Below are 14,818 nucleotides of genomic sequence, written 5' to 3' on the forward strand. Positions count from 1 at the left end.
CACTGACTCAATGGACGTGAGTCTGAGTGAACTCCAGGAGTTGGTGATAGACAGGGAGGCCTGGTGTGCTGCGATTCATGGGGTCGCAAAGAGTCAGACACGACTGAGGGACTGAACTGAACTGAACAGGCAATCCTGTTAGAGGCAAGAAGAGCTGGTAACATAAGGTATACAATTACATGCAAGATTCAGGGTAAACCAAACTTTTCAGGTTGTCCTAATGAGTCATCACTGAGATTGTTTCAAATTGAAGCAGACTTGAGCAACTTCAAAATCATAGTTATATACAGACACAGAGAGAGATTAAAATATTTAATTTGTGCCATTATTACTTTAATTATTCTGAACAAAATTCAATCAAAGACCACTTATGGAGCCAGAGGAAAGAACTGAAAGAGTTGCAGTTCAGAAAAAAAAAAAAAAATCGGAGGAAACAGAAATAAGAATCAAAATTTAACTGGGATAAAAGGTAAGACAGGGAAAAAATGACTTAATGTGAATATATGCCTTTTCTTTAATTAAATAAATAACATAAATAAGAAAATTTATTTAAACACAGCATAAGGAAAATAAAATTATATATTATACAAACCATTTTTCTGTTGAGTTTTGTCATTATATCTCGTGCAAGTGTAAAAAATGCCTAAAAGATAAACCAAAAGATTTCATTATTATATGTTTATCTTTTAAATTAGAAATGTAGATTTATTTCATTATAGAATAAAAATATATTACTTTAATGTTTTTAATTGAGAAAAAGAACATAACTGCAATCAGTAGACACATGACTACTGTGACTTTTCAATTTTATCATAAAGGTTTTCCAATATAATCAAACTGTCATTCATCAAATATTTTCTGCACATAACATCTGGCACTGGGACTTCCGTGGTGGTCCAGTGGTTAAGATCTACCCTGCAATGCAGGGGACACAGGTTCGCTCCCTGGATGGGGAACTAAGATCCCACATGCCACGGAGCAACTAAGCCTGAGCGCTGCAACTGCTGAAGCCTGCATGCTTTAGAGCCCATGTGCCACAACTAGAAGAGTCTGTGCACTGCAACAAAAGACCTGCATGATGCAATGAAGACCCCACAAGATGCAGCTTAGACTCAACGCCGCCAAATAAGTAAAATATTAAAAAAAAAAAAAAAACCCACAAACATCGGCACAAGTTCCGAATATGACACCTGTTGAGTTGCGAGGCAGAGGCTCTACAGCACTTGTGTGTCCCCAAAGTCAGGGCATAGTTTCTGGTATAGGAGATGATGAATATCTGCTTAATAACTGAAGCAATAATTTTCCCTGGTGGCTCAGACAGTAAAGAATCTGCCTGCAATGCAGGAGACCCAGGTTTGATCCCTGAGTCAGAAAAATCCCCTGGAGAAGGAAATGGCAACCCACTCAAGTATTCTTGCCTGGTGAATTCCATGGACAGGCTACAGTGTATGGAGTCACAGAGTCAGACAGAACTGAGTGACTAACACTTTCATTTCACTTTCACAGCTCTGAAATCTATTTTCATAAAAATTTCTACCCTTTATTCCCAACTTCCTCTCTTTCAAATGACTTTCACTCTTATCCCTGAAAACATAGAACCTCTCATGTCTCAACCCCCCCAAATCTCAAGAGTTTCTACGCTCAACTAAATTCCCCACTATGGTAATAAGTTCCAGTGGTGGCAGGACAAAATCTCAGTGGCATTTTACGCCTAGTGTGTCTTGACCCAACTCTAAGTCAAATGTTTTTAAAACTTATCATCCTGACTTTGCTTCTACAGAGCCAGGATTCTTAAGGCTTCTTCAGTTGTCTCCATGCTAAACCCACTGCTATGTCAATCTGTTCCCAACAATTCCTCACGTCCCCAAACATGTCCAGCAGGGTTATTATTCCCAAACCAGTCAAAAAGAAGCAATACGATAACTACTATTATCACTTTGTCAGTGTCTCACTGTCACACTGGTCACCTGTGAGTCAAAGTTTCTAAGTAATCCTATCCCAGTTTTTGAGCTTAAGTTAAAGCTCTGGGAAAACTGCTAATCTCTGCAGGAAACCTGACTAGAATAAGCAGCCTGAGCAATCTCCAGGTCAGTATTTCCATAGAGAGAGCTCAGTGTGCTCTCTTTCTCTTTTTTCTTTGGCCATGCCACGTGCCTTGTGGGATATCTTAGTTCCCTGACCAGGGATTGAACTTGGGCCCTCAGCAGTAAAAGTGCAAATCCTAACAATTGGACTGCCAGGGAATTCACAATTCAATATTCTCTTTAAGTCACAGGTGAGATCAGGGCACAGGACTAGTGGAGACTGTAGTCAGGGTACAGAAAATGTTCTGTGGCACAGTCCTACCACATCTCAGAGCAAGTTTCTCTCCTGTCTCCACCATTAAAGCTGACTGAAGAGGCTCCTCTCTTTTGCATGAAAGGAAATCCTTTTGTTGCAAGCAAAAGGAAGCATTTTTCTACTTTTCTGTTCTCCAATAAATAAATCAGAAGAGGTTTCCTGTTTCCTAACACCCCCTACCTGAAAAAATGACCATTAGTTATTTAAAAGAAAGAAAAAGTTCTGATCAGTGACCATGAGTCAAGTCATTAAAGTCTCAATTTGCAGTCATGATGTCACGGTGAACAGTGACTTAGCTTGAGAAAGTAAATGTTTACGAAACCCTCAGTATTACTGTTAAGTAAATGACATGTATTAACATATATGTATTATTTTTATGATCAATTTAAAAAATGTTTTTAAAAAAGAAAATATTATCAACATTCTGCCCTTCTAAAGAAAATCTATTTCTTAGAAGACTTTAGATAATTTGGTTTTAACAGTTAACTCACTGAAAACTTATTAAAACTACTCTCTGATAAACACAGTTTCTTATATCTATTTAATGCCATTGTAATAAAAGGGATCATGCTTAATTGACTTCAAGCATGTATTCTAAGGGAATCTGTTCAGTAAGCTAACAGTTGAATTGTCTCTTGAGAGTGCAGACATGAAAGGAATTAAGACTCTGTTTTACAAGTTGGTGTAGGATGACATGAACAATGATGAATGAGCAGAGACCACAGCAGCAGGATTTCCAGCTTCCCAAACAAAGGGCAAAACTGCACTGAACCTGAACTGCCATCTTCTGTCCAGTGACTCTAATGAAGTGACCTAATATATGCCAAGTGAAAGACAGGTGCTAGAAATCTAGCAACCACGGTCCTCGTAACAGAAGCACAAAAGTTTATGAAACGGAAGTGGAAGCATTCACTAAGTCAGGAAATATCAAGGCTCGGAGAGTTGAACGCAGGCACCAAGACACGAACACGAACGCTACTACGTAACGAGTCATCAAACATTTCCTTCTCACCTCTTCTACATTCATACTGGATTTTGCACTCGTCTCCAAGAATTTAATCCCATAGTCAATTGCTAACTGAAAGACAAAAGAGGAACAATGAAATTCAGGGCAAGCTTCTTGAACATATAGAGCATTTATATTTTTTTAGGTTTTCCAAAGTCCCAAAGGGAGAGTACTTAGTTCAGAACTCCTGTGGTCCTCAAATTTCTTTGCTTTCTTCTATTGTGTTTGAAATTTAGAGATCCGATTCCATCATCATAAGTAACTAAAATGGCACCACTTCCTCTCAAAACATAACTTGAGTACTTCTCTTTTTTTCTACTATATCTTTAGTTCTCTAATCACTAGAAAACATATTAGACACTCACCTCTACCATAAATTTGGGATACATTTGCCTTCAAATTACAAATCTCCAGCAATTACTATTGTAAGTTTTCATTATTTTCTTAATACATTGGATATTTAAGATAATACATATTATTTTAATAAATAAAATAAATAAATTTTATTAAACTGCATAAAAGAACTAAAGCTTAAAATACTAAAACTTAAAATCTCATTGCTTGGGTTTCTATTATCGTGGCAAATTGTGAATTCTTCTACATTCCCATCTATTTCCAAAGAAATCCCAGTTCATTTGCAACAAGGCTAAGTGTTTTCAGGCGAGAAAAGTGTGTAGTCAGATTAAAAAAACAAAATGCATTTTGCCTGTACCCCTAAAAAAGAAAAAAAAAAAAAAAAAAAGCTAAAGCAAAATTCCAAGACTTAAAAAATTGAAGCCTTTAAGTCAGTTTGGAAAATGTCATAGAAATGAATATATATGTATAATAGACTTGTTTTGCAGGACACAAAAGAGAGAAAGGGTTATAAATATAAATATCTACAGCTCAATGAGTTTAAAAAGAGTTTATTCATAATGACCTAAATCTAATGTGTAGTAAAATATTCTTGGAAAAAAAAATAATGAACTGAAAAATGATTACTGTTGAAACTTTACCTATCCTCTGACTTTTTTTCTAAGAGAAGGAATTGGTTTAACTTCAGAACTGGGCATTTGCACACAGATATGGAAGAAACAGCCTGAACTCTCAGCTGCACGAATCTGAAAAAGGACCAAATTGTATCTCCCAGAAAAGAGCAAATTCTTGAAGAATGAGTCATGACTACACAGTGTATGGAGTTGGAGCTTGAATACTAATTCATACCATTCAAGTATGGATTACAACTGTCTGCTGGCTTTTTAATGGATTAAAATATAGATATTTCAAAAACTTAAATCAATAAATAATAGTATGAAAATGAATGCTTAACATGAACAGACTCCAATCTTCATTTATTCAGTTCAAATTTACCTTCTCTCCTCTTTCTTTTGATACTTGTCTTTTGTCATTCATATCACATTTGTTACCCAGGATCATTCTTTCAACATCTGAAGAGGCATGCTGCAGGGATAAAGCAGTATATTAGGAGACAACATGAGAAAAACACAGCTGTCCAGTAGGCAAATCTTAACCTGTCAGAAGCAGATCCATAAATTTAATTGCAAAACAAATAGTCTCTTACTCAACACAAAACCTGATTCAGAGGAAAAATTTTTAAATGAGAGGAGGGGAAAGTTATAGCATAACTTTTCCCCCAAAGGCCTTGTAGTCATTCTTAGGTCTTCTTTGGTACATGAACAAACAAAAATAAAACCTATAGTTATCCAACAATAAAACTCCCAAATGTTAGTCTGGGTCAAAGAAAGGAGAGAATCTCAGTACCAAGAGAGCCAATGCAGAAGGTATTCTGGATTTTGAACTACTTAAACAATAAATTCACATGGTTTAATATAAATGTGTATGAAATTATTTCAGAGTCTGAAATGTCAGAGACATTAAAAAAAAGGTCTCAGTACCAATCAAAGTGGAATTAAATCAAATTTTAAATATCTAAGATGAACAAAATATTAGAAGGGCAAAATGAGTTACCAGAATAAGGACATATTTCTTCCAGTCAAACAGTATGAGGGAACAGACAGAACCCGAGAACCAGACAATCCATGGGGTCGCAAAGAGTCAGACATGACACAGAGACTGAATGACAACAACTCCTTTTTAAAGGCTCTAAGAGCACATGCCAAGTTACCTCTTTCTGACCTGAGTCTTCTCATGTGTAAAAGAGGGGTTTTTTAGATTAAATTATTTTCAAGATTGGGAACAAGTTTAAAATTCTGTGAAACTGCACCTCTGTCTGCACTCCCTACGCCAACGGAGCAGTCAGACTGGCAGTACCAGAGATGTTACTGTCCCTGGTACTCCTCAGAGTGAAGGGTCTAACCTGCCTGCACCCTGCTTCCAGCAGCTCAGCTACGTGACAGGGAGACAGAAGGAGCGAGCCCTCTATAAGCACCCAGCAGGATTCTTCTCCAGTATCCACTGTCTTTCCCATACCTACCTCTTCAATGTTTCTTATCCAATTTTTAATATTGTCAAAGGACTTCTCATTTGTGATGTCATAAACAAGCATAATTCCCTATAAGAGGAAAAAAAAAGATCTTTATTTAGTGCTTTATACATTTTAAAGCAAAGAATATCACATCAATGTATCTTCTCTTCCAGGAACTCTGTGTTCGTCCTTTTTCTGTCTTTATAAAAGGAATTTATAATAAAAGTTTAAAATACAGAGAAACAAAATAAATAAATAAAATCTTCCATTGTCTCACCATGTAAATAAATACTGTTTACATTTTTTCACTGTTAACCTTTAATGAATTAGTGATTATGGTAAAGGTGATACACCCTTTCTACCTGACCTCATAGGATGAGAACTGGTACCAATTAAAGCTAGCAGGATATTTACGTTAAAATAGAGATAACACTCGGAGAAGGCAATGGCACCCCACTCCAGTACTCTTGCCTGGAAAATTCCATGGACCGAAGAGCCTGGTAGGCTGCAGTCCATGGGGTCACTAAAGAGTCAGACACGACTGAGCAACTTTACTTTCACTTTTCACTTTCATGCATTGGAGAAGGAAATGACAACCCACTCCAGTGTTCTTGCCTGGAGAATCCCAGGGACGGGGGAGCCTGGTGGGCTGCTGTCTATGGGGTCGCACAGAGTCGGACACGACTGAAGCAACTTAGCAGCAGGAGCAGAGATAACACTGAAGGTAAGAGGGGATCACTTCTGCTGTGCACTTATTTATTCTAAGCAGAAAGTATCTTGCTTCTTACTCTTTAAAAATTTTTTTAAAATTTTTTTGGCCACATCACACAGTATGTGGGATCTTAATTCCTCAAACAGGGATTAAACCTGAGTCTCCTGCATTGGAAGCATGGAGTCTTAATCACTAGACCACCAGGGAAGTCCTTTTGCTTCTTACACTTATTCTAAGATTATAACCACACAACTTTAGAGTTATTTCTTTTTATATGAACTGATCAAATGTTACTAATCTAAAAAAAGTAAATCACAGACACTCAAAATATAATGCATTTGTTACACAGTTTAACGAAGGCACAATCATCATATTTTGGAAGACCCCATGTCTGGTATTTTAAACAGTTAATCTTCTAAATGTTTCAGCTGACACTTGTATGCTACCCATTTCAAAATCTATATCACAAGACTGCACTTGCATATTAAGTGCTAGATCCACCTCTATCTATCCATTTCAACCTACCTACTATGTGCCTGATAGTGTAACAAATGCTACCAGTAGTAAATAAGACAGACAAGGTCCCTTCTTCTTATGGACGGTTGGCAAAGAAAACAACGAACCACTAGTTATATAATTAATTATAATTTAGACAATCTATAAAGAAGGCTGAGGAGTTCTGAGTGAAAATGCTAATCTAATCTGGTTGAGGGGCTAGGGTGGTTCACGGAGGGTTTCCCTGAGAAAATGACATTAAAGCCAAGGCCTGAGGACTGAGAAGATTTGAACTTGGCACAGGGATAGAGGCTGGGGTGAAGAGGGGAAACCCTCAGTGTCTGGAATATCACAGAAATGGGATAAATTATCTTGCTCTCCAGAAAGGCCCAGAACCTATTAGATTGAGTAAAGACGGTCAGCGTGGCAAGAGTGCCCCGGTTTGAGGGACTTTACTGGTGGTCCAATGGCTAAGACGATGAGCTCCCAATCCAAGAGGCTGGGGTTCGATCCTGGTCAGGGAACCAGATCCCACATGTACCAACTAAAGATCCTAGAGACTGCCAGGAAGACTGAAGATCCCGTGTGCTGCAACTAAGACCCAGCACACTCAAATAAATGAATAAACATTATAAAACAAAACAAAAAAAGAGTGCCTGGATCCAATGGGAGAAGGGCACAAGATAAAGCTGAAGACAAAGACAGGGGTCAGGGTGCCCTGGAGAACACTGATTGGACATCAGCTCCCAGATGGCCCATTTGGTTACCGAAAACTCAGCTAAGCGAAACAGAAAGTTGTCTTTGTCCCCTCCAAATCTTCTCTTTCTCCCTCCGCTCTCAAGTGCAGTACAACCCTGTAGGGCTCCCCTTGTGGCTCAGCTGGTGAAGAATCCGTCTGCAATGCGGGAGATCTGGATTCAATCCCTGGATTGAGATATCCCCTGGAGAAGGGAAAGGCTACCCACTCCAGTATTCTGGTCTGGAGAACTCCATGGACTGTATAGTCCTGCTGCTGCTGCCAAGTCGCTTCAGTTGTGTCCGACTCTGTGAGACCCCACAGACGGCAGCCTACCAGGCTCCCCTGTCCCTGGGATTCTCCAGGCAAGAACACTGGAGTGGGTTGCCATTTCCCTCTCTAATGCATGAAAGTGAAAAGTGAAAGTAGTCGCTCAGTCGTGTCCAACTCTTAGCGACCCCATGGACTGCAGCCTACCAGGTTCCTCCATCCATGGGATTTTCCAGGCAAGAGTACTGGAGTGGGGTGCCATTGCCTTCTCCAACTGTATAGTCCATGGTGTCGCAAAGAGTCAGACATGACTGAGCGACTTTTACTCACTCACTCAACCCTGCCAGCCTGCACAAGCAGACCCCTGGAGTAATTTCCTCTACCACCAGTCAGTCACTAAGTCCTATGGACTCAACACTCTCAATATTTCCACAATCCGATACCCTACATGCATGGCCTTATTCACATTTTCATCAATTAGCCTTTACCTGGGTGACTTAGGTCTCCCTGCTTTCACCAGGGTTATCACCTCATTGCTTAAAATCCTTTAGCATCTCTCCATTGTACTCTTAATTATATTAAAATTCCTTAAATAGTAGGCAAAATCTTTCAGGGTCTGGTTTCCAACTTTATAAATAAAAATAAAATATAAATATAAATAAACATAAATCATATACAACACACATGTACACGTAGATGAAAGAATTCAGGAAACATAGCAAAATGTTAACAGAAGCTATGTCTCACGTGGGGTTTTAAGATGGTTTCTTGGGATTTTTAAAGCTTTCGAATTCAGCAGTGGCCACAAGACTGGAAAATATCAGTTTTCATTCCAATCCCAAAGAAGGGCAGTGCCAAAGAATGTTCAAACGACCACACAATTGCGCTCATTTCACACACTAGTAAGATTATGCTCAAAATCTTTCAAGCTAGGCTTCAGAAGTACATGAGCCAAGAACTTTCAGATGCACAAGCTGGGTTTAGAAAAGGCAGAGGAACCAGAGATCAAACTGCCAACATTCGTTGGATCATAGAGAAACCAAGGGAGTTCCAGAAAAACATCTACTTCTGCTTCACTGATTATGTTAAAGCCTTTGACTGTGTGGATTACAATGAACCATAAAAAATTCTTAATGAGATGGGAGATCACCTTACCTGTCTCCTGAGAAATCTGTAAGTGGGTCAAGAAGCAACAGTTAGAAGCTTACATGGAACAACATACTGGTTCAAAATCGGAAAGCACTAAAACAAGGCTGCATATTGTCACCCTGTTTACTTAACTTATATATAGAATACATTATGCGAAATGCCGGGCTGGATGAATCACAAGACGGAATCAAGAAAAGGATCAACAACTTCAAATACACAGATGATACCACTCTAGTGGCAGAAAGTGAAGAGGAACTAAAGAGCCTCTTGATGAGGATGAAACAGGAAAGTAAAAGAGCTGGCTTAAAACTCAACATTCAAAAAACTAAGATCATGGCATCTGGTCCCACCAATTCATGGCAAATAGAAGGGGAAAAAGTGGAAGCAGTGACAGATGTTATTTTCTTGGGCTCCAAAATCACTGTGGACAGTGACTGCAGCCATGAAATTAAAGCACTCTTGCTCCTTGGAAGGAAGGCTATGACAAACCTAGACAGCGTATTAAAAAGTAGAAACATCACTTTGCCAACAAACGTCTGTATAGTCAGAGCTATGGTTTTTCTAGCAGTCATGTACGGATGTGAGAGATGGACCATAAAGAAAGCCAAGAACCGAAGAATTGATGCTTTCAAACTGTGGTGTTGGAAAAGACTCTTCAGAGTCCCTTGGACTGCAAGGAGATCAAATTAGTCAATCCTAAAGGAAATCAACCCTGAGTATACATTGGAAGGACTGATGCTGAAGCTGAAACTCCAGTACATTGGCCACCTGATGCTAAGAGACGACTCAGTGGAAAACTCCCTGATGCTGGGAAAGACTGAAGGCAAACAGAGAAGACAGAGGCAGAGGATGAGATGGTTAGATAGCATCACCAACTCAACTGACACGGATTTGAGCAAACTCCAGGAGATACTAGGGATTCCCTGGTGGCTCAGATGGTAAAGCATCTGCCTGCAATGTGGGAGACCTGGGTTCGATCCCTGGGCTGGGAAGATCCCCTGGAGAAGGAAATGGCAACCCACTCTAATATTCTTGCCTAGAAAATTCCATGGATGGAGGAGCCTGGTGGGCTACAGTCCATAGGGTCACAAAGAGTCGGACACGACCTCACTTTCACTTTCCAGGAGATTCTGAAAGACAGAGAAACTTGGCGTGCTGGAGTCCATGCAGAGTGGGACACGACTTAGCAAATGAACAACAACAACATTACATGTAAGCTTTTCACAAGCAGAAAAATAAATATTCTTTAAATTTAAATGGCAAACAACATTTTTCTTTACCCTCCCTCCTCCTAGCCTCAAAAGGAAATGTTTAACTTTGACTACACTGTAAAGAAGATTTTACAATAAGCAAATTTAATTTAAAAAAATCAAAGTGGAGAACTATACACTTTGGCTCAGATGGTAAAGCGTCTGTCTACAATGTGGGAGACCCAGGTTCGATCCCTGGGTCGGGAAGATCCCCTGGAGAAGGAAATGGCAATCTACTCCAGTACTATTGCCTGGAAAATCCCGTGGACAGAGGAGCTTGGTAGGCTACAGTCCGTGGGGTCGCAGAGAGTCCGACATGACTGAGAGACTTCACTTCACTTCATACATTTAAATGCTAAATTTTATATCACATATATTTTACAACAATTTTTAAATGCCTCAAAAAAATGCAACCTGAATAATTCCTGATTCAAACAGCTTGGCTGCCTACAATTAAAATTAATCAAAATACTTCCAGAGCTCTACTACCTCTTGGGCTATACAGTCAACCTGGATCTTCACTGCTTTCTGTCTGTGAAGTAGTACCTGGAGCAGTTAGCACAGGAAGTAAACCCAGTGTAGTGGTTAAGGGCACAGAGTCTGGAGTCAGAGACGCTCAGGCTGGGCTTCACCACATGCTACCTGGGAGATGCTGGAGAGATTACTTTGTCCCTCTCAGTCTGCATTTACTCATTTGGGAAGTGAGGACAGAATATTTTCCACACTGCCCTTAAAAAAAAAAACACACACACAATATTTATTTATTTACATTAAAGATATGTGTTATTTATTTTTATTTATTTGGCTGCATCAGGTCTTAATTATGGCATGCAGGACCTTTCGTCGTGACATGCACACTTCTCCAGTTGTGGCATCTGGGCTCTGGGGCATACGCACAGACACAATAGTTACCGCACGTAGGTTCAGTTGCTCTGTGGTATGTGAGAGCTTAGTTCCCCAACCAGGGGTTGAACCCATGTTCCTTGCATTGTAAGGCAGATTCTTAACCACTGGACCACCAGAAGTCCCCAGATTGGATTTTTGAGGATCAACTGACATATTATTTGTAAAGTACTTTACTTAGAACCTGGAAGTTCATGGTTCACGTACTGTTGAAGCCTGGCTTGGAGAATTTTGAGCGCTGCTTTGCTAGCATGTGAGATGAGTATAACTGTGCGGTAGTTTGAACATTCTTTGGCATTGCCTTTTTTTGGGATTGGAATGAAAACTGACCTTTTCCAGTCCTGTGGCCACTGATGAGTTTTTCAAATTTGCTGGCATATTGAGTGCAGCACTTTCACAGCATCATCTTTTAGGATTTGAAATAGCTCAACTGGAATTCCATCACTTCCACTAGCTTTGCTCGTAGTGATGCTTCCTATTCTTGACTTGACTTCATATTCCAGGATGTCTGGCTCTAGGTGAGTGACCACACCATTGTGGTTATCTGGGTCATGAAGATCTTTTTTGTTTAGTTTTTCTGAGTATTCTTGCTACCTCTTTTTAATATCTTCTGCTTTTGTTAGGTCCGTACCATTTCTATCCTTTATTGAGCCCATCTTTGCATGAAGTGTTCCCTTGGTATTTCTAATTTTCTTAAAGAGATCTCTGGTCTTTCCCATTCTATTGTTCTCCTCTATTTCTTTGCACTGATAGCTGAAGAAGGCTTTCTTATCTCTCCTTACTATTCTTTGGAACTCTGCATTCAAATGGATATATCTTTCCTTTTTTCCTTTGCTTTTAGCTTCTCTTCTTCTCTAAGCTATTTGTAAGGCCTCCTTAGACAACCATTTTGCCTTTTTGCATTTCTTTTCCTGGGAGATGGTCTTGATCACTGCCTTCTATACAATGTCAAGAACCTCTGTCCATAGTTCTTCAGGCAGTCTATCAGATCTAATCTCTTGAATCTATTTGTCACTTCCACCGTATAATCATAAGGGGTTTGAATATCCATGAACTTCCATATGTTCGAGCTGGATTTAGAAAAGGCAGAGGAACCAGAGATCAAATTGCCAACGTCCGTTGCATCATAGAAAAAGCAAGGGAGTCCCAGAAAAACATCTACTTCTACTCTATTGACTACACCAAAGCCTCTAACTGTGTGGATCACAACAAACTGTGGACAATTCTTAAAGAGATGGGAATAACGGACCACCTGACCTGCCTCCTGACAAATCTGTATGCAGGTCAAGAAGCAACAGTTAGAACTGGACATGGAATAACAGACAAGTTGGCTTAAAGCTTAATGTTCAGAAAACTAAGATCATGGCATCTGGCCTCATCATGGCAAATAGATGGTGAAACAGTGGAAACAGTGACAGACTATTTTAGGGGCCTCCAAAATCACTACAGATGGTGACTGCAGCCATGAAATTAAAAGACGCTTGCTCCTTGTAAGAAAAGCTATGACCAAGCTAGACAGCATATTAAGAAGCAGAGACATTATTTTGTCAACAAAGGTCCATCTAGTCAAAGCTATGGTTTTTTCAGTAGCTGTGTATGGATTCGAAAGTTGGACTATAAAGAAAGCTGAGCCCTGAAGAACTGATGCTTCTGAACTGTGGTGTTGGAGAAGACTCCTGAGAGTCCCTTGGACTGCAAGGAGATCCAAGCAGTCCATCCTAAAGAAAATCAGTCTTGAATATTCACTTGAATAGGACCAATGCTAAAGCTGAAACTCCAATAGTTTGGCCACCTGATGCAAAGAACTGACTCATTGGAGAAGACCCTGATCTGGGAAAGGTTGAAGGTGGGAGGAGAAGGGGACGACAGAGGATGAGACAGTTGGATGGCATCACTGACTCGATGGACATCAGTTTGAGTAAGCTCCAAGAGCTGGTGATAGACAGGGAAGTCTGGTGTGCTGCAGTCCATGGAGTCACAAATAGTCAGACACGACTGAGCGACTCAACTGAACTGAACTAACTTACCTAGAACCTAAAACACAGCTTGGACTCAATGATTGGCAGCTATTACTAATTTATATCTGGTTTCAGTAGCAAAAACCCTTTGACTACTTCCTATGTTTTTAGGCTAATTGATACTATGAATCAGTTGGAAATACAAATTCAGGTACACCAGTTAAAAATTTTATATATTTAGTATACAGACCTTTAACAACAACAGCCAGACAGTACTGAGAAATGTTGAATATGGTCCCTCTTCTCCTCAGAGCCTGACTGTCCATCAGGGTTACTGCTATGCCTACACGTGTTGCTGAACAGTATGAAACAGGTCCAAGGACTCCGTCACGGTGGCAGACAGCAGTGTGCTTGCCACTATGCTGTGCACCTGAGCCAACCCAACTAAACCTGCCAGAACCACCAACTGTGGAAATGAGAACATGATGACCCCACATCCCACTGAAATGGATGACATGCAGGATCCAAGACTCAAGTAGAGCAGGGTTTCCTGAGGATGTGTCTAAGACTGTTTCTAGGTCTGAAATTTTTCACTGATTCACTCCTTTGGCAAGTATTTATTGAACATCTACTATGTATAAGGCCCTGGCATCATAGCAAAGCAAGAGAGACAAAAAATCCCTACCGTCAAAATGGAAAGGATGATATATTTTAGAATAGCAATGATATGTAATTACTTGCTATAATGTGAAAATGGCTAGGCAGTAGATAAATGAAAAAGACAGGCCATCTTCAAATCTCAAAGAACATATTTCAATGACCTCTTGCTTTGTACCATAAGCTAGAGCTACACATCCAAGGCAAACACTTGCTTCACACTCTAAGTGTTCTTGCCCACTGTCTAGTGAAAACAAGCTTGTAAGTGGTATCGATACATTACTCCCCCAAAATAAAAAACTGTGTTTAAAAGATGCCTCTAATCAAAATTACCTATGAACTATTCTAAATCATCCCTGTTAAGATGTTCTTATTTACCCTTAAAAATCCTTTCTGGGGGAAAATAAACAACAAACAAACTTCTTCACACAAGGTAAGTCCCTTCCCTTGGATTCTAATCTAAGCAAAATAGAGAGTAGTTGACAACCGCCCTTCTTAAAATAATGACTTTTAAAACCTTAAAGTATTATAGGATGGAGAACATATATATATATGTAATGCTTAGTTGTATATAGTTCCCAGGCAGGAGAGCTTTAAAAAGGAATTCCCAAAAGGAATTCCCAACCTCTGTGGGGGTTATTACTGGCACTCAAATAATGGAGGGTAAGTGGCAGTGAAGGAGGCGGGGGGAGCAGCATGACAACAGAGGGACCTGTGGGTTCAAATCACAACTGCCTGCAGCAAAGGGACAGCCATCACCCCTACAGCTCCAGCACCTCCAGACACTCTCAGCACCAAGTCTTTTACACAACAAGCTAGGTATGACGGCAGCTGGCACCCCAGAGTCTACCAGGTTGGTCTACCTGATCTCGACTGTGCAGTCTTCTCTCCGAGCATACGGGATTTCATCATAATTT

At 39.8% G+C, this 14,818-nt stretch overlaps 1 protein-coding gene across 1 annotated transcript in view; it reads right to left on the reverse strand.

Annotated features, from left to right (window-relative positions):
* Window positions 1–14,818, reverse strand: part of RAB8B (RAB8B, member RAS oncogene family) — a 70,126-nt gene that overhangs the window by 4,997 nt on the left and 50,311 nt on the right. Inside the window, exons 4-7 of the mRNA XM_019968719.2 lie at window positions 5,781–5,858; window positions 4,697–4,786; window positions 3,353–3,418; window positions 593–643 (exon numbers count right to left, since the gene is read on the reverse strand). Of these exons, the coding sequence (XP_019824278.2) occupies window positions 593–643; window positions 3,353–3,418; window positions 4,697–4,786; window positions 5,781–5,858 (285 nt within the window). The remainder of the gene's footprint in view (window positions 1–592; window positions 644–3,352; window positions 3,419–4,696; window positions 4,787–5,780; window positions 5,859–14,818) is intronic.

Source organism: Bos indicus, chromosome 10 (genome assembly GCF_029378745.1).
Source record: "Bos indicus isolate NIAB-ARS_2022 breed Sahiwal x Tharparkar chromosome 10, NIAB-ARS_B.indTharparkar_mat_pri_1.0, whole genome shotgun sequence".
NCBI lineage: Eukaryota > Metazoa > Chordata > Mammalia > Artiodactyla > Bovidae > Bos > Bos indicus.